We start from the raw sequence: 19836 nt of genomic DNA, 5'->3' as shown, positions 1-19836 counted from the left end.
TTCAATGCCCAGACTCGTGTAATCACTCCACATATGGCTGCTGTCATTATGAGGGTAATTCGTACCTGCCGTGGGCTCTGCACCCTTGGGCACTGCCCGGGCACATGCACATGTGGCTGTAGAAGCATGTCTGTGTGTGGGGGTCTACATGTTGGGACACGAGTGTACATGTGTCTGGTTGTATGCATACAGAGCATGTGTGTGTCCTTGGACATAAATGTAGGTTTGTATGTTTTTTGCATGTGTGTGCACAAAGGGTGTGTGACCAGACCGACACATTTGTTTTTGGTCGAGAGGGGTGCTTCCTCTACTAGAGCTCCCCTTGGCTGGATGGTGGGAGGTTGGGGGAGGCAGGGGAGAGGCGTGCTGATCTCCCAGCTGTGAGTATCTTCAGGGAGGGGGAAGGATTGGTGGCATCTGTGAAGGAGCCAGGCTGTAGGCCAGCCCTAGACACCAACTGCTGTGTATGTGGACACAGCACTTTACAGAACATGGCGACCACTTCTCTTTGCCTTCACTCAGTTCCAAAAGCCCTTCTGTGCCACAGAGACAAAATTCCATGATTTCTTCCTTCTAGGATTATGAACAGGTACAGGTTTGTAAAGTCTGGGCCAGGGAAGCAGGAAAAAGTGGGTGCAGGTTTGGGGCTCATTTCCCTCTAAACACCCCAAATCCAGACAGATACAACATCTCTGGGCAGGAGAAGAGTGGGAAGGACCATCATATGGGCTCTCCATCTTCACTTAGGGCTGTGGAGGGCATGGTGTTGGGGCCACGACCTGTGCCTGACAGAGGGACTGAGCATGGCGGCGATTTGGAGGGTGGCTCCTCGGTGGAGAGGAGTACAGAAAAGCACTGACACGTGTCCTGCCCCGCATCCTGGGCTCCACATCGATACTCTAAGAGCCATGAGGACAGAGACTGCATGTGATTGGAACTGGGGTGCTCCAGCACCCACACATGACAGTGATGTCCTAGTTTCACTCAACAAACATGTCCTGAGGGACTTCTATGTGTCCAGCCCTGGCCCAGCCCTGAGGACAGATGTGACCAAGACAGGGCACTTGTGTTCCAGGGATCCCGGGTTACCACAGGGCAGCACTCAGACACTGGTGACTTCCTTGGAGCACACACAGGTCAGTGTCCGAGAGCTGTCCTGGGCTGGAGGGCCTTTGGGAAGTTACCACAAAGAGCATGACATGAAGCGTCCTAACTGGAAAATAAGCCCTCGCATGATTTTTCAGGATGACATCCCCTGAACATAAGCTCTACTGCGTCTTTTGGAGCAAAAATTAATATAAGACCTGGTCTTATTTTCGGGGAAACACGGTATGCTCTGTCATGAAGTGCAGGCTCAGAAGCCAGCTATGGGCGGGAATCTTGCTCAGCCATTTACTAGCTGTGTGGTCCTGTTCAGACCACTTAACCCCTCCCTGTGCCTCAGTTCCTCCTCTGGAATATGGGGATACTACCTCCATTACTTCACCACCACCACCACCTCACCTCACCACCACCTCACCTCACCACCACCTCACCTCACCACCACCTCACCTCACCCCCACCTCACCTAACCCCCTCCTCACCTCACCCCCACCTCACCACCACCTCACCTCACCACCACCTCACTACCACCTCACCTCACCACCACCTCACCTCACCACCACCTCACCTCACCCCCACCTCACCTAACCCCCTCCTCACCTCACCCCCACCTCACCACCACCTCACCTCACCACCACCTCACTACCACCTCACCTCACCACCACCTCACCTCACCACCACCTCACCTCACCACCACCTCACCTAACCCCCTCCTCACCTCACCCCCACCTCACCACCACCTCACCTCACCACCACCTCACCACCACCTCACTACCACCTCACCTCACCACCACCTCACCTCACCACCACCTCACCACCACCTCACCTCACCCCCACCTCACCTAACCCCCTCCTCACCTCACCCCCACCTCACCACCACCTCACCTCACCACCACCTCACTACCACCTCACCTCACCACCACCTCACCTCACCACCACCTCACCACCACCTCACCTCACCACCACCTCACCTCACCCCCACCTCACCTAACCCCCTCCTCACCTCACCTCCACCTCACCACCACCTCACCTCACCACCACCTCACCTCACCACCACCTCACCACCACCTCACCTCACCACCACGTCACCACCACCTCACCTCACCACCACCTCACCTCACCACCACCTCACCACCACCTCACCTCACCACCATCTCACCTCACCAGCACCTTACCACCACCTCACCTCACCCCCACCTCACCACCACCTCACCTCACCACCACGTCACCACCACCTCACCTCACCACCACCTCACCTCACCACCACCTCACCACCACCTCACCTCACCACCATCTCACCTCACCAGCACCTTACCACCACCTCACCTCACCACCACCTCACCACCACCTCACCTCACCACCATGTCACCACCACCTCACCTCACCACCACCTCACCTCACCACCACCTCACCACCACCTCACCTCACCACCATCTCACCTCACCACCACCTCACCACCACCTCACCTCACCACCATCTCACCTCACCAGCACCTTACCACCATCTCACCACCATCACCACCACCTCACCACCTCATGAGGTTGTGGGGGTGAAATGCATGCCAAGAGCTGAGCACCGTGCCAGGCATTGTAAGCGGTTATGAAGATGGAGCAGAAGCTTGTTGGGCAGAGGAGGGAAGGAATCCCAGGCAGGGGAGTGAAGTGGGAAGGGCCTTGGTGTGAACAAGGAGGTGTGCTGGGAAACTGATGGCTGGTAGAGCTAAGGGCGTGGGAGTAAGGGCAGAAATGGCAGGTGGTGGGTGGGGACAGCCCCAATAAGACATTTGGAATTTGTTGTAAAAACAGCTAGGAATGAGAGGAGGTTTTAAAGTGGAAGTAACTTGTCCTGGTTCTTGGTGGAAGGACCCTTCTGAGAAAGCGTAGGATAAATTGTAGTCAGAGGCTGTGTATGCGCTGGTGCACACACTTGTGTGTGTGTGTGTGTTTGTGTGTGTGTGTGTGTGTGTGTGTGCGCCAAAGACACAGGCTGCAGGACATTCCTCCACCTGTTCCCAGAGGGCTCAGACTCCCTTCTACCGGTGGTTCTCAGCCCTGGCTGCACAGACCTCAGCTGGGCAGCTTTAAAAGCGCACTGATCCAGGGCCCACTGCAGGCAGATCAGTTAGACCAGGCGTGTCCAAACTTTTTTCAACGTTTTTCACCAAGGGCCACATGCGGTAAAAATACACAAACAGCCGGGCCACTCACTCGAGGTGAAGTACGTATTGCCTCACCTGGTTTATTTAAGTAAGCTAAATATATTTTTGGAATTTGCTGCGGGCCAATTAACAATGGATCATGGGCCGCAGTTTGGACACCCCTGAGTTAGACTCTCTGGGAGAAGTCTGGACACAGACATTTTCAAGCGCCCAGGTGACTGTAATGTGCACCCAGGCCCTTGCCTGGATCCTTCCTCTCCTGCCTCTGTCCTTTGCCCGAGGCAGGCTGGGCAGGTCGCCGTGGTCTTACCTTCTGGATCAAGCTGGCAAACTGCAGGTTTGCTGACTGTGAAATATTTAGGACTGTGTTATAGGCGTTCTCGCCCCTGTTTTCCAGCATGGCCTCCACTGCTACCCGCCGACGCGTGCTCTCTATGATGAAAACTGTGGTGTCAAAGGACATCATGTATGCAGAGCAGTCCTGAGCAGGCTTCCTCAGCACCCTCTGGCAGTACTCCCTGTGGGAAAGAGACCACCAGGGGTCAGGCTGATGGAATGGGGAATGCAGGGATAGACCTCACGACTCGTGTATCACCTCTCCACTCAGCATGTTTCTCTTTTGGCTTTGGCTACCAGGAAGCTCAGAGCTAAATGTAGAGACAATTCTGATTATTAGCCTAAATGATGGGAATTTTTGTTTCTTCATCCTTCTACAAGGTTTGGATGTGCTATTTCTATTTATTGTATATGTCATGGTGTATATGTCTTCTAGCTAAATCAGCTCATAGTTGGGTAAAAGTTGAGCATAAATTATTTGAAAATTATCACCTAAATTTAAAATAGGACATTGTTCCTTATTTTTCCTTGTATGCTAGTTTGTTTCTTCCAAGGGATTGTGGGCACCCTCTGCTAGTCTCCTTAGCGCGGAGCTCGAGTGATCAGTCAATGAACCTTCAAGGTCACCTAATCGGGGGGTTGGGGACTCAGTGCCTGGATCTCCAGGTCCCCGGTCTCCACCTTTTATCTGTTTTGTAGTATAGGCTCCAAAGGAAGGATTCCTTTTTCTAAACAAAGTTTAAAGAGGTTGGCTTAGACTGTATTCATTTTACAGAGTAGATAACTGAGGCCCAGAGAGGGGAGTTTCGCCTGAGGTCACAGGAGTTAGAAGCAGAGCCTGGACTAGACCCAGGCTGTAAGTTCTGGGCTTGATCCATGCTGCCTATGAGAAGGATGTGCAGGAAATAATCCAGGGCCCTGGGAGCCCCAGCTCCACCAGAAGGGAAGGAAGAAGAGTCAGGGGGCCGGATGCAAGGAGAAGGCAACTCACATGGCTGTGGGCAGGTCACTGCGGGCGTCCAGCAGAAGGTCAGGGACACACTGCTCGTCCTCATTGCAGCCGTTCCAGAAGGGCACCTGGGCCAGGGAGAGCCAACGGTGGGCAGCTGGATAGGGAACCCACAGCCTGGAATCCCCATCTTTGCGGTGGGCCAGCCCTCACCCCCACAGCACACCAGCTCCTCTCTCTACTGCACTAGACCGGGGCTTCATCTCTTCTTCCCTTTTCACAGACAGCACACTGCTGTTTCCCATGCTTTTGCGTAGATACTCCCTTCTTTAAAACATGACTCACAACTCAACTCCTCCTGGGTCCCTTTCAGTCCTTAACTGAGCTGGTACCACAAAATACCCACTTACCCAGCACAGCACTTCTAGGGAACATGTATTGATCATATACTACGTGAAGGGCAAGGTCTTTGGTGCTGGGGCTATAGGACGAGGAAGACACAGCTCCTGCCCTCAGCTCATGGAGAAGATTGGTGTGTGAACAAATAATTACAGTGTGAAATGTGCAAAAAAATTTAGAAGTCTGTATGATGAATAAAAGAGGCAGAAGGAGGAATCAGTGATTTTGGCCTGTAGATGGTCAGAGACGGCTTTGCAGAACCGTAGGTCAGAATTCTGAAGGGTGACCAAGTTAGCTGGCTGGGCCAGAGGCAGAGGAAGGGGGAGGAAGAGCAAGCCTGTGCAGAGGTCCTAAGGCATGAAGTAGCATGGCAAGCCGGGGAAATGGCAGGGAGCTTAGTGTTGCTGTAGGCAGAGCAGTCCTGAGCTCGGGGTAGAGGAGATGGAGAGGTGGGCAGAAGCCAATTCTTAAGGGCCTTGGGGTCGTGCCTTGCAACTGATAGGAACCACTGACGGCTTTTGGCAGGGAGGGTCCAGCCAGACCTGTGTGTTGAAGGCTCCCTCTGGCTGCCATGGAGGGATGAACTTGAGGAGGCAAGACTAGACGCAGGGAGACCACTGAGGAGGCTGCGCAATGTTCCTACAGGAGATGACGACGTGCACAGCGTGGTAGTGGATATGAGCAGGAGAACACAGGTCAGGGACCTCAGAGGTGGGACCAATAGGTCCTGGAGGTTGTCAGGGCCAAGGCAGAAAAGGGTCCAGGATGTTGGCTGAGTTTCTTCTCCAGTGTCTGGAAGGATGGCCGCACCATTCATTCAGAAGGGCAAGGGTTAAGTGGAGGAATTCGGTTTGGGGGCATGTTGAGTTTGAAGTGCCTGTGGCCCATCCAGGGTGAAATGCTCAGCAGGCAGTTGGGTACTCAAATTTGGAGCTGAGGGGCAGGGACTGTCACTATCAAGAGCACAGCCCAAACTCAGGGGAGGCCACACGTATCTTACATTCATTAACTCTTCTCTAAGGTGGGCTCCCTACCCCTCACTCAGATCCATGTGCTCATCGTTTAGACTTGTTTCTATCCAGCCCGCCCCCTGGCTTCATCACCACATGGTGGGTTTGCAGCTAGAAGCAGGCACCCTGCATAGCAGCCAGGGAAGAAGACAGCAGAGTTATATGAAGGCGCACAAAGCGAGGCCATTCCATGAAGGGACATAGTTCAAGACACTTTCGTAGTTCTCAGGGGCTTCACTGTATTCTAGCACCCCTGTCATCTTGGTAATTTTAAATCTCCTATAAGATCCCTCCCACTCCTGCCCAGTATACTGTGAGAAGTGTGAAAACTACGTAATAACCTTCGGGAAAATGTCTATCCAGTTCATTAAAAGGAATAATTTGACGTGATAAGCAACTGTTCCACTCAATATGGAATAGCTCCTTTCCCTAAGAGGTGAGATATTACAGCACTAGAACAGTGTTGGGCATTTCGTAAATGCTAAATAAGAATTTGGAGAAGAGTGATGGCAAGAATGTTTCTAATTTGCTGGGGGCTAGAAATCCAGATAAATAAGGCTTCTAGAAATTTAGCTGCTATTCAAAGCCCTCAAGACTATGCCCCAGACTGTCTTTTTCAGCTCTATTTATCACCTTTTCTTTACGTATCCCTTCACCTTACTTTTTCCCACTTCTGTACCTTGGTTATACTGTCAGCTTTCCTGGAGTAAAAGCCCATCCTCCCCATTTCTGCATATCTGAATCCTGTCTATCTTTTAGGGTCCAGTCGAAAGCCACCTCCTCCAGGAAGTCCCCCTGCCCTATCATCTGATTGCTCGACTACACTTCCTCTCAGCTCTTCAACCTGGCCTATGACCCTTGTCACCACCTTGCATGGAGATCAAGTGTCAGAGCAGTGAGTACCCCCTGCACGTGAATCTGCGTCATGGGCTTCCACATGCTGGTAGAACGACTGACACGTACTCACTCATTCATTCGCGACTTTGTAATCACGGTGATGGGGAAAAATGTCAGTGACTTAGTGCACACAGTGTTTCCCCTCTCTTGTCTCCCTCATGCGGATCCAGCTGTGCCAGTCCATTCCTCTCCCTCTCTTGGACTGCATTTTAAGTCAGCCTCTCTTATGCATTTGTGACACAGAATCAGGAGGAAAGGGTGAAGGTGTAAAGTTCAAGGGTTGGACAGCAGATTGTGGAATGTTTGGGAATGGGGATGCCGGAGGAGGGGGGCGGGGAGGGGCGGGGAGGGGAGCGGAGTCAATAGGGGCGAATGGGAACAGAGAGGGCGTTTTCAGAAGCGTTGCTGTCGAAGTCCTTTTACGTTGGAGAAATACAAGTAAGAACAAGTAAGAGTAATTCTGAAATTGTGGTTTGCTGGCTGGGTCCTGTATAATGATTCTCAGAGACATTCTCAGTGACCAGACCTCACAGGTAATGGTGTTAACAGCATTGTGGTATGTTTCAGAGTTGTTTCCTAAATCCTCAGGGTTCAGGTATGAGATATTCCATTTTTACAAATTTCCCTGCTCTCCCAGCGTGGCTCTGACAGAATTGATAACTGTCTGACATTTTCTTTGCGTGGGATGTATATGGAGTGGCTGATGCAGGGAGCATCTGAGTGTCAGATTCCAGAAAATTCTGATGTTCCTGGAGCAGGGATTAGAAAATGTGGTTGAAGATGGGGCCAGAGCCCAGGATGAGGCTAACAGCCCCTACTTTTGGAACTTAGGAACGGGTGGGAGGGTTGTCTGTTCATCCGTCAGTCATTCCCGTGTCCTCATCTGTAAATGAGGGAGGTGGGAGATTGGGACCCAAAACCCCATCTGGTTCTGTGACCCACTCAGTGCTCACCCTGTGCTGGGGATGTGGGGGACCCTTAAACAGAAGAAGGCCTGGTCCTTACCCTCCAGAAATTGTTCAGCACGGGCCACAGGGAGGAGGGAATGAGCCACGTTGCAGGTTTCCCGGGTAGGAGCTGGGAAGGTGTGCTAAGGGAAGAATGCCTTTGCACATGTCACACTCAGCTCTGGGCTTCTAGGAGGAGGTAAGGGTGGGCGTGGGTGGGGTATGCACCAGACTTGTGCCCTGTGTGCCAGGACGTACCGAGACTCTGAGGCTAGTGGGCCAGCCGTCGTCCAGCATAGGGCCATGGTCAGGGTCCTCCAGGGAATACTCAACTGAGAAGGTCACTGGCTTCACGTAGTCAGCGGTGTCCTGGGAGGGAGGAGATGAGAGTGGGCTCAGTGTTGAGGGCGTGTCTGTTTCTGGGCTAGGACCACTGACAGAGGACTTCACTTCCCTAAGCTGGGAGGGCAGTGTCCTGTCGGTCCACAGTATGAGTCCCAGTTAGAGGAGCTGTCATGGGCTGACGGACGTTTCCAGTGGGGACCGCAGCTGAAGTGTGTGCCTCCAGAAAAGCACCCTGGGCTCTGCTGTGGACTGGTTCAGCTGTGGCCTGGGTGCTTGGAGTTTCTGGATGAGGTGAACTTCTCATCCTCTTCTTTATGCAGAAAATGGGGCACCAGGCTCCCACTGATTTCCCTTCTCTGCCAGGCTGGTTTATCTCTGTCCCTCCTCCCAGCTTGTCCACACCACGGGCCTGCTTTACTTGGTCTTTATTTTTAGCGGATGCCTGCTTATCCTTTCCTTTCCATCCATGGTCCCTGCCAGCTGATCCTGTTCTCTCCGCTAGACCTCACTGAGGCCCTGCATGCTCACATGTCATCCCCTGCTAAAGAAACAGTGGGCACATGAAAGCTGGGTAAGAAGGGATTTTGGAGGATGATATAGTGAGGTGGTAGGTAGTGTGTCCCAGTGGACTTTTCTCTGGGGCATGAGTCTGGGGTGGCCATGGTCTAGGACACTGCCCGCTGGCTGGCTTCCTGGGGTCTGCTGGCACCAGTTGAGCTCACTGCCTCTCCTATGGCAGCACCTCCTCCAGCTCTGTGTCCCCTTCCTGTAGGAACTTGGGCCCTGCTGAGGGGAAGCTTGGCATCAGGCTCACCAGGACATGGAAGTTGATCCGCTCACAGTGCTCCTGGCTGGAGGAGAGTAGGGCAGCCCTGTTGGTGTATCGGTCTCCGCCCTCATCCAGGTGGGCCCGTGGTGTGTACCGCCTTTCGTCCATGGTGGCGTTGTACATGATGCCTGGAGGAAGCAGAGGGCAAGACTATGAAGGTGGAGACATATTTCTATCCAAGACTGTTTGCCTCTGTTTTAAAATAGCCTCTGGAAAGTCAGCCTCCTCCAGGAAGCCCTCCAGGCTGACCAGAGAAGAGCTGCTCCTCTCCCCTTACCAGGCCCAGTGTGGGTGGGAAATGCCCATGCAGAGAGCAAGTGAAAGAGGAAAAGGAAGGAACTGAAGAGAAGAGGGAAGCAGAAGTAGGAGAAAGGAAGACAGGGCTGATAGCGAAGGGAAAGAGAAAGAGGAAGAAATGGGGGGAAAAGTAAATGTGGTAGAAGAGGAGACAGGATGAGGGGTGGGGGAGGAGGTCAGGGCGATGCGATGCCCGTTTTCGAGCGCCTCCTGGAGTCAACACACGTCTTTCTTCCCGTTCCCCTTCCTAGCTCTCACCCTTGGCTCTGGGATCCCATCATGTCTGGGTCAGAGCCTCTGCAGGAAGCCAGCTCCCACCAGCTTCTCACCAGCTCCTTAAACTTAGGACTGTGCTGGGGTTGAAGGCCAGCAGCCTTCTCCCCTCCAACTAGACTGATCTTTTGCTAATTCCAGGAAAAGTTCAGTCCCTTCTCCTGTATCCCAGCCAACCCTCTGGGTACAGCAGCTTCTTGCATCTTTCTCCTTTCATAGATAGAAGTTGAAAGAAGGGCACAGCCACCCAGGCCTGCCTTTGTTCTCATTACCCCCCTAGATACCCGTTTCCTCTTTGTCTGGTTGGCTCTGCTCCTTGGCTGAGAAGCTCTCTGTGGTCCCCATTTCCTGCACGGGACCATCCTGGTCCCGAATCTGCAGCTATCTCTTCCTGGGGTTGCCTGAGCCCAGAGCTGCCATGAGCCGGTATCTGACCCCAGCCTTGGCTGGAGGTGATGGATTCTCAGAAGGAAATGGCCCTGCTGCAGACTCACGCCCACTCTGAGCAGTGACCACTGCTAGTGGGGTCGTAATACCTGAGCCCCTGGTTTCCAGCTCCCCCTCCCGGCTCTGACTCTTCCTTGTACCAGGTTGACATCATGGCTTCCAAACCCCAGTTTGTTCCACTGCTTGCAGTTCCCTGTTCTGGTCTAAACTCTGCATCCCAACCATTTGCTTCTTCCTCTGGTTTTCCCTCGTTGGTCTCCACTTCTCACTGCCATCTTGCCCTGGGGTGATATCCCTCTCTGTTGCTCAGAATTTGAGTAGCGGATGGGCATCTAGCAGGCATCAGATGTGGCTCTAGGTGTGACCTGGCACTTAAAACCCACTTCCTCAAAAGCCCAGGTTTTGAAACAGAACAATTCCCAAGTCCATAGGGGAGACTGGAGCTAGAAGAGGTAGGGGCCTTGTTTACCAACTGTTGTTGTTTGGAAATGGGGCGCCAGGAAGACGGGTGTGAAGCAGAGGAAGGCGGCCAGGCAGGTGGCGTCTCTGCCGCTGCGTTTGCAATCTCTGTGAAAGATGTTGATCTTGGACGGCTCAAAGTGGAGGCTGGCATTGATCTGAACCACAGGGCGGGACCTGGAGGAGAAGGGCAGGTGGCTGGGTGGGGCAGGGTGCAAGGTGGCCCTGCTGCGACCTAGGGGAAAGGTGGAGAACCAGATGGGAATGGAATCTGCGAAACCACTACTGGGGGGTGAGGTAGGGTGCAGGGGTGGGGGTGGGGCAGAGAAAGGCTCCAGATATCACAGCTTTGGGCAAAAAAGTGCACAGGTGATGAGGGGCGGGCTCAGCCACGTCCTAGCCCTTGCAGGCCGCCCTTCATTGTTTCCCTTGATGCAGACCATACTGACTTCCTTTTGCCTCCTCACCCCTTTAGATCAGTGGTTCCCAACCCCGATGTACATGAGAATAATCTGGAGAGCTTAAAAAATTCTGGTGCCCAAGTTGCAGTCCCGGTCAAATTAAATCAGAATCAGCAGCAACATGTCTGAAAGCAGTGCTTCTCAGATTTTCAGATGTTTGCATCGCTCCTGGGGCCCCGTGAAAACACAGATCCTGATCTGATAGGTCTGCACAGATGCTACATTTCTAGCAAGCTCTAGAATGATGCTGATGCCATTAGTCCCTTGACCACACTTTGAAGAGCTCAGGCATTGCAGCTCCCCAGGTGACTCTAAGGTGCAGCCACAGTGGGGAACCATCTTTGTTCCAGAGACTCCCCGCCCATTCACCCACATTGCTCATCCAGGCAGCCAAGGAAATGCACTTACTCGTCTATTGGTCTAAGTCAAACATAGTTAGGGAACGAAACGTATTGCCTTTCCAAACCATGCATTTATATAAAAATAAATAAGTGTAGTGTGATTTAGACGCTTCAGACTTTCAGCGTAATCATCTGTGCTAATACCCTGCTCTTCTTAACATAAGTGGGTTCTGCCTCCTCTGTGCTGTGGAATGCAAAAGATGGATTTGAGTCTTGGCTCTGTTGGTTCCTTATGAGACTTTAGGCAGGTCACATGATCTCTCCTAAGCGGAATTGTGAGAATCACAGCGGGTAAGTGAGACAGTGTAGACTGCTGGGTAAATGTAATAGCTCACATCAGTGGTTCTCAAACTTGGTGCCCATTGTAAAGAAACACCTCGGAGTTTTTAAAAACTACTGCTGCCTGGCCCCTCCCCCAGAAATTCCGCTTTGAGTGGTCTGGGCAAAGCCTGAACTGTGAGAGTTTTACAAGTTCCCCAGGTGCTCTTAATGGACAGTCACGTGTGAGATCCGTGGGGTTGGACCTAGAGTCTCCCCAGAGGGCTTGAGCTCACAAGCTCATTACCACTCAGGCAGCACTGTGGTGTAGACCTCAGAAGCTAGACTTTGATTCAGTCCTTTCTGCGAGACGGATGCTCTTGGGATGTGTGTTCTCGTGTGTCTGTATCCTGTTTCTTGTAAAGGACTTAGTTTATGTGTCACCCTAAGGACTGGGTAGGCCACATCCACCCCCTCCCTGGGTCTTGGTCACCTGTCTTGCTTTCTGGCTGGAACCAACACAGCAAATACCTTTACTACCCAAGCTGCTGCTGCTGCTGCTGCCGCCCCAGCAAAAGACCTAAGAGCCCCCACATGCAGAGCACACCTTCAAAGAGAGCCAGGCCTGTATCCCTAGAGACCCTTCTCCCCAGCGTTGCCTGGAGTGCCAGGGATACCACCTGGGGTGGGGCAGCTGAAGCTTTGGCCGTGGCAAACAGGGGACATGAGGAGCCCGCAGACACCCTGCTACTCCTTCCTCCCCTTGGTGGGCTGTTTCGGGAAGCAGAGGTTCTATTCCCCCGCTGCAGAGACTGAGCAAGAAGCTGCACTCATGAGACTGGCTAGTTCAGCAATGCACCTCTTGTATCTGCTCTCCTTTCTTGCTTTAGTTTCCTTTGGCCCTCACTTCTGCTTCTGGCATTGCAGGCCCCCCGCCGCCGCCTCCCCAAAAGCATTAACGTATAAGCTGTTTTCTAGAAAACCTGGACTAAGGAATTTCTCAGTGGGATCGTAATATTCTTGAGGCCCAAGAGCATATCCCCTCCTCCTTTGTTCTCCCTGTGAAGTCCCACGATAGCTCTGTTTAATGCCTTTCATAAGTTGTATGAAAAAATGTGATTGCGTTTATATAACATTATATGCAAGTGGAAAAATGTTGGAAAGAAATATGCCAAAATGTGAATAGTGGTAATGTTAAGGTGATGAAATGCTAACCTTTTTATTTTACAAATTTTCTTTAAGTTCTTCTGTTTAGGATGAAATCTCATCAACATATATGAAAGAGTTCTTATTAAAAAAAATCTTTCTGGCTCAAAAAGCAGCCAACATGTGACATGGTAAAATATATAGACTTTCAGAAAGCTTTTGTCTGTTTTTAAGCTGAAGACCACTGCTAAGGAGAGACCCTTAACAAGTATCTGATGGGTTGGTACAGAAATGAGGCCCTGGAAAAGGGAACAAGAACTCAGAAGGGTTTGGAGGAAAGAGATCTGCATATTACATAAACATTCTTTCACTCTAGGGGAGAAGTGGTCCTTCCAGCAGATAAGAATATGCTCAGCTTGTCCCTTTAAGTAGCTTGACAAGCTGAAGTTGAAGAAATGCCTGAGTCGCCAGAACTTTTAGGGCAAATTGTGAGGGGCTTTTTGACACTAAATTGCTTGGAAACCTTAGAACTGCACTGAGAAGAGAGTTTGGGACTTCAAAATAACTTATAGTCATTCCCTAAAGAGGAGATTTGTAATCGCTGTGGGATAAGAACAGGGTGAGTTTGGCTGACAATGATTAAAGACAAGGGACAAAGATCCTGAAGCATATCTTTTAAACCCTGTATCCATCGTGACCCTCAGGAGAGCCCAAGAGTCAAGAAAAGCGGGAACCAACCACAAAATCACAGCATTGCCAAGGGCGCCCACTGCCAGGTCAACAAGCCCATCCTCGTTGAGGTCCAGTTGCCCGTGGATGCTGCAGCCAAAATACTGGAGGCCGGGAGCCAGCTCTGAGGCGGCGATTCTCTAGGGAGTGGAAAGAAAAAGCTGGGACTGGGCACCGTTAGTACAGGGTGGAGCAGGGCCATCCGAGGGGGTAGAAACCATCAGGACACTGCGCCAGCCCAAAGCAATCTCTTCTCCTGGCCTGTGCTGGCACCTGAGATTCCTACCAGTAAGTCATTCTTTTGGACTAAAACACTGTGTCTTAAAGAGATCTCCATTACGTGTAAAAACATGCTACCTTGCAGGTAACTCATCAGTGTCTCTAACCGTGATATGTTAGATTATCTTACTATTAGGTTGGTGTAAAAGTAATTGTGGTTGAAAAGGATAAAAATAATTGCAAAAACCGCAGTTACTTTTGCACCAACGTAATAATAACAAACACAAGCAAAAATGATGACCCTGAGCGGTTGGGACCGGGGACGGGTCACTTTTGAGGTGAGTTAGGTTTCCAGCGTGAAGCATTTCTAGAGAATAGTGAGCCCAGGTCGGAGTTCTCCATTTGCGGCCAAGTGCATGAGACCATATGGGGGGGGGTGAAGTTCAGGTCCCCAGGGTTTTGTTTTTGTTGTTGGGGAGATAAAGTTAAGCAGGGAGAGGGTGCCAAGGGGGTGATGTGGAAGGTCCTGAAGATAAATGCACCCATTTCCCGATTTCGACACAAGGCAAGTCAAGCTAGGACAGCTCAGACTCCTTCCCCGGGTGAGGACACAGCAGACAATTCTGCATCCAATGGCCGAGCATGAGCTACTAGGTCTCCACGTCCCAGCTCCATCCCTTGACCAGGGGCAGCGCTACCTGCTTTGGCGTCTTTAGGAGGCGGCCTCGGAGGCCATGGAAGATGTAGATGGCGCCTGCATGGTTGTCCTCCAAAGGGGCTCCCACCACCACGTCGTTGTAGGAATCTTGATTGAGGTCCTGCACCGAGGCGATGGAGGACCCGAATCGGGCATTCTGGTAACTGTGGGAATCCTTCAGCGTCCCGTTATAAACAAACCTATTCTGTAAAACCAGGGGCAGGAAAAGGCTCAGGGGACTCGCAAGGGCCTTGGGGTCCCAATCTGCTCCGGCCTAGAGCACCTTCCCCAGCATTCCCACTCCGGTGACAGAGGATGTTCCCATCCACCCTGGCCTGGCTCAGTAGGCGGGCGCTGGTCTCTCTGGGGACCCAGTTCCCCATGTGGATACTGGAGTGAAGGCAGGAAGGAGGCAGTTGTCCCTGGGAGGCTGCCAGCCCCCATGCAGCTGTACCTGTCTCAGGCTGTAGACGTACACCCGGCCCCGCTCTCGGCCCTCACTGAAGTACATGGGTGCGCCCACCAGCAGGACATCGGTCACACCGTCGCCATCGATGTCCACCGAGGTGATCTCACTCCCGTAGTAAGAGCCTATCTGCGGCACAGAGACGGGGAGAGGGCAGTGGTTTGGGCTGCTGAGAGGCCGTGCCTCTCGGGTGCAGGGGAACCGAGGACAGCCTTTGACTCAGAATTTTGGGTGCACGAACAAGAAGGGTCCTACCCTTCTCAGGCCCCCCTACCCCTGCCATGGAGTGGACTCGCCTAATCAGTCTGTCCTTCCTTCCCCTCTTTCCTCCTTCTGTTATCCATCTGCACCTCAGCTTTTATTCTTTCCATTGTTTAATTTTGTCGATTACTATTTATTCTGTTTGTAATTAATACATTATCATGGCAGAAAACAGACAATATAAACAAAAAGTCTAAAGAGGAAAATGAAAGTCACCCATAGTCCAAACACCCAGCTATAATTACCATGAACGTTTTAGGGTATTTTCTCTACTGTGTTTTCTCTAGAGTGTATGGCTTGTTTGTGTGCGTATATATGGTTTCATTTTTCCAATCTGGCATCATACTATATATATATATATATAGTTTATATACTGATTTTTAAAAATAAAACAATGGATCATGAGCATTTTATTTTTTCCTACAACACAATCATTGGTGATTCTATAATATTTCAAATTATGCATGTGTCAAATGTGTTTCGTCAGTCCTCTATTGTTGGACAATTTGCTCGCTTCAATTTTTAAAGTCACAAATAACTCTGGGATTAGCACCTTGTATGGTAAATTATGATTTCTTTTCAGCATTTGAGTGCTCACTGTGTTCCCCTCCCACCTTGAGTGCCGTGCTCCCTACCTCAGTGAGGACACCATCCACCCACTTATCAGGGGGTCCTCCCTGGCTCCACCCTCTACCTCTCTCACGTGCAAGTCTTCCAGCAAGTTCTGTCTGGTGCTTGCCAAACACGGCCCCAATCCACCTACTTCCCTCCTCTGCTGCTTCTTTCCCTGTCAGACACCATCCAAAGGGTCCCCTGCCTCCAGGCTAGCCCCTCTAATCTATCGCCCTGGGTGACCAGAGTGGGCTGGAGCAGTGATCACGCCACTCCCTTGCTTCTGGGAAAAAACCCAAACTCTTCTGTGTGCCCTGCTGGCCCTGTCTCCCTCCCTCGCTCCCCAGCCGCTGTGCCCACCTTCCGGCTCCCACACCTCTTCCTGTCACGCCCAGTGATTTCTCTTCCTCGGAAGCCCCTGCCCTGGTTTGGTTGCACACACTTTTCTCTTGTCTCCCTCCTCCCTCCCCTTGAATGTCTACCATCCCTCAGGTCACTTGCTGTTAGAAGCATCCCGTCCAGCCCCACTCCACTCCCTCAGTGAGTGCCCTTCCTGAAGCTCCCCTAGCCCCATACTACTCCCACCAGGACCTGCCCCCTCCACAGGAGCCCTGTGAGGCTGGGCACTGCACCTGCTGGGTTCCCTCCAGGCCTGGGCGCCCTGCCTGGCACACAGCAGCTTCTCGGTAAATGTTCATTGGACCAGTGGGTCACTTAGGAAAGGGAAGGAGCCCTTCCCACAGAACAGCCCTGCGTGACACCCTTTACAGCCGCACGTTAGTGTGTGTGAGCCTCACGCTCCTTAGGAGAGATCGTCGTCCTCATTTTACAGGGCAGGGACAGAAGCTCAGAGAACCTGAGTCACGTGTCCAAGGTTAGGCTTGTCACAGCCAAACTGGGCCTGTGACTCCCTCTCCCCCAGCTACCTCCTGGCTTGGGTGCTTGCAGAAGAAATCTATCCTCAAGCATGAACAGCTTTTAACTGAGGAGAAAGATAAAAATACAGAAGAGAGACAAAGGAAATCATAAACACAGGGTGGGAGAGGGAAGAGATGTGCCCACCTAAAGTGATTAAGAGGCAGACAGAGAGCAAATAAGGGGGGAGGGAAGGAGACACATATTTGTCTAAATATGTGGCCTCAGCTATGTGGGTCACCGTGATTTGGAATCCACTTAATTTAGCTGCCTTCAGCACTGCGGTTTCTCATTCGGATGTTGGAGGCGGAACTGGGCAGTAAAAATGTCATAAATTAATCAGCAAATTCTCTCTAGCTCTCAAGGTCTAGCCTTGGATTCCCCAAAGAGCTGGCCTTGGGTGGAGTGTGGGTGGGCAGGGTGGAGACCGGGTGATAGAACAGTGCCCTTGAGACGGAAGAGGGATGGTGAAATGATGGCTTCCTGCAGCTGGAGGGGTTTAGGTTAGACCCAGTGAGGAGCTTGTCCTCATGGTGACAGACCAAAGGCAGTAGACAGTGCAGGAGACAGAGCTATCTCCAGGCCCTGGAGTGCTGAGGGGGAGCTGGGAACAACAAGAAGGACCTTGGCAGGGCCTAGCTCAGGCCCAGGGTGCCATGGATGCTGGATGCTGCCAGGAGGGGCTGAAGCCTGGGTTTGGGATTGTCGGGGATGACGAGGTAGCATAATGCAGAGGGCCGGACCAAGAGTTCTGGATTCTGAACTTGACCCAGCCACGAATCCATTTTATAACCTTGGAAAAGCTATGTTGCTTTTCAGGACCACAATTTTCCTTGGCTTAGGATCAAAACCTTGTTTTCTGAAATGACCTGGATCAAAACCCTGTTTTCTGATCTTTTCACCACCAATGAGTCTTATCATAGCTTTCCAATTTGCATTCATGACCATCCAACATGAGACTCTTAGCAGCAAGCACAGCCTGGTTGCTTACCACATCCCAGGAGGGCAGTGGCATTGCCCACTGTACATTCTGAATTGTTACCATTCCAGGAAAAGGAAAGAAATTGGCATCTTCAGGAACCAAAGGGCCTCATGTGGGTGGATGCACAACTCCTCCCACTTCTGGCAGCATGAAGGTGGCCTGAGGAACATGCCTGCCCCTTGAGGGTCCCTAGGGACCCTGGCAGCTCAGGCTGGGAAGCCACAGCCTAGATGCTGCCTTTAGCTCAGAATTCTAGACATGACCAGACAGAAGCTGCCATTCAGAGACAGAAGTCGAGTGAATGCACCACAGACATCAGTTCCATGAAATGGAGAAAAGTGAATTCTCCAGCTTGTCTTTGCTGCAGCAGGGACCAGGGTCTGGCTGCCTGGGGAAGGGACCGTCCAGTTCCAAGCCTGGTGTGAAGGAAGTAATGCCCCCCAACTAGGAAGGACATTTGTGGGTCTGGGGACAGTCCTACTGAGAGGGAAGAGATGTGCTCCAGAGACCCCTCCAGCCCAGCCTTTCCCCTTTGTCCTGCCCCCTCTGCCGCCCTCCTCCCAGCCTCCCCCTTAGCTACCTGCTCGCCCTGCAGGGCCTGGTGGATGGTGAGACTCCGGTTGTTGTGCATGGTGAACAGGATGGCTTTGCCAGTGTGGTTGAACCGGGGGGCTCCAGCCACATACACCCGCCCCTGCCTGGAGGACACGACCGATGTGACGGTGTACCCTGCCACAGGAGGAAACAGGCTGGTCTCTGGCCCCGCGTCCTCTCAGGCCTCGCCAGGGCCTGATGAACGGCTCAGCTATGCCGGCGGCAGGCCGGGCAGATGTGATGACGCAAAGCAGTCAGTCCCAGGCCTGCACCCCGCCCCTGGCTGGAGGGCATAAAGGAAGCCAGGTGGGACCACTAAAAAGCATAGCTGACCTGGAATGTACACGTCCTCTCCTTCACCCAAAGGAGAAAGGAGAAGGACGGACCCTAACCACATTACATTTTATGTTGTCCCCACCATTTGTCTTTCTTGGGGACCAACCAGTATGCTTTTCATTACCATGAACCCCTTCTAAGTGGTTTATGAAAACTAGTGTTGGCTGTGCAGGTGTAAGGATCTCAGGGATTCTTGCAGCTCCAAAGCTTTGCAGACTCAGAGGAGGGGGCCCCCAAGTTCCTCTCAGTCCACACATACGCCATACCAAAGAGGAAGAAATGGAAATCTGGGGGCTGTTTGGAAAGGTGCCAATCCGTGTTCTCAGGGTGGTGTCGCCCGATCACTGTGACTCTTGAGTTGCCCACCCAGCAACTGGGAGGTGAACATGGAGCATCTTTAGGCAACTGTTTTGAAAGTGGGGCCCTGGCAGATGTGCACAGCCCAGAGTTCTGCTTTCTGCCAGACGATCTTGGATACTGGATTCCTGCGTTTACATGGGTGTCAAGCCTGTTGGCAGTTCCCCTATTTCTGGGGAATGGATATCTCTGTTTTCCGTGTGTGTGGGAGCGTGCACGCACACGTGTGTGCGACACTGTCACTTGGGTCCCACGGGTTGCTTCCAGAGTGGCGGGCTGCAGGATGCACAGATGAGCGGATTCAGTGGCTGGGGGCATGGGTGCAGTGGGGTCGCCTGCTGTGGATCCAGACTCATTTTTGACTCTTGGAGGTGTGTTCTGGGAAACGGGACTGGCCAGGTCAGTAAAGGCCTGGACATCGCCTGGGGGTGGCTAATGTACTTGTGTATTTAGCACAACCATAAATATGTGAGGTGAGGATTCGATTAGCCTTCCAGTGTGGAGCAGAGATGTCTTTTGAGCTGAGCCCTCAGTGATACTACTGGAAGTGTTCTCAATAGGCTCTGAGCTTTCGGGCTTCCTCAGAAGGAGGGACATTAGTGGTAGGAGAGGCCTGGGAGCCAAATGCCCTGGGGGCATGTGTGAGCTGACTCTCAAAACTCTAAGCACCACTGAGAACTTCCTGCTGTGGCGGTCTGTTGGCTGTGGCTTCAGCTCCCATGTGGCTCTTTGATCAGCAGGCGGGGCCACCCTGAAAGCAGGACCAGCCTCCCTAAAAGCCTGACAAGAGGACCCTTGGCCAGATCCATACAGCTCCCTCAGTGTGGAGGTGGAGAGCCTAGCCTCCTAGTCTTCTTCCCCAAACCCTTCTCTCCCTTGGGCATGTAGGGAGTAATCTTCCAGAGATCCCAGACACTGCCCTCACTGAATGAGCCCCAGAGAGAGGACGAGGAGA

The 19836-nt window shown here is 52.2% G+C and overlaps 1 protein-coding gene across 1 annotated transcript in view; it reads right to left on the bottom strand.

The window, feature by feature from the left end:
• The window catches only part of ITGA11 (integrin subunit alpha 11), a 123512-nt gene that overhangs the window by 14174 nt on the left and 89502 nt on the right, over positions 1 to 19836 (bottom strand). The window contains exons 12-20 of the mRNA XM_033109688.1: positions 18175 to 18323; positions 14813 to 14953; positions 14360 to 14563; positions 13452 to 13582; positions 10458 to 10624; positions 8957 to 9099; positions 8056 to 8166; positions 4587 to 4672; positions 3570 to 3777 (exon numbers count right to left, since the gene is read on the bottom strand). Of these exons, the coding sequence (XP_032965579.1) occupies positions 3570 to 3777; positions 4587 to 4672; positions 8056 to 8166; positions 8957 to 9099; positions 10458 to 10624; positions 13452 to 13582; positions 14360 to 14563; positions 14813 to 14953; positions 18175 to 18323 (1340 nt within the window). The remainder of the gene's footprint in view (positions 1 to 3569; positions 3778 to 4586; positions 4673 to 8055; positions 8167 to 8956; positions 9100 to 10457; positions 10625 to 13451; positions 13583 to 14359; positions 14564 to 14812; positions 14954 to 18174; positions 18324 to 19836) is intronic.

This window comes from Rhinolophus ferrumequinum, chromosome 6, assembly GCF_004115265.2.
Source record: "Rhinolophus ferrumequinum isolate MPI-CBG mRhiFer1 chromosome 6, mRhiFer1_v1.p, whole genome shotgun sequence".
Lineage (NCBI taxonomy): Eukaryota > Metazoa > Chordata > Mammalia > Chiroptera > Rhinolophidae > Rhinolophus > Rhinolophus ferrumequinum.
The sequence above is the reverse complement of the archived record's forward strand: the minus strand, read 5'-3'. Positions and strand labels throughout refer to the sequence as shown.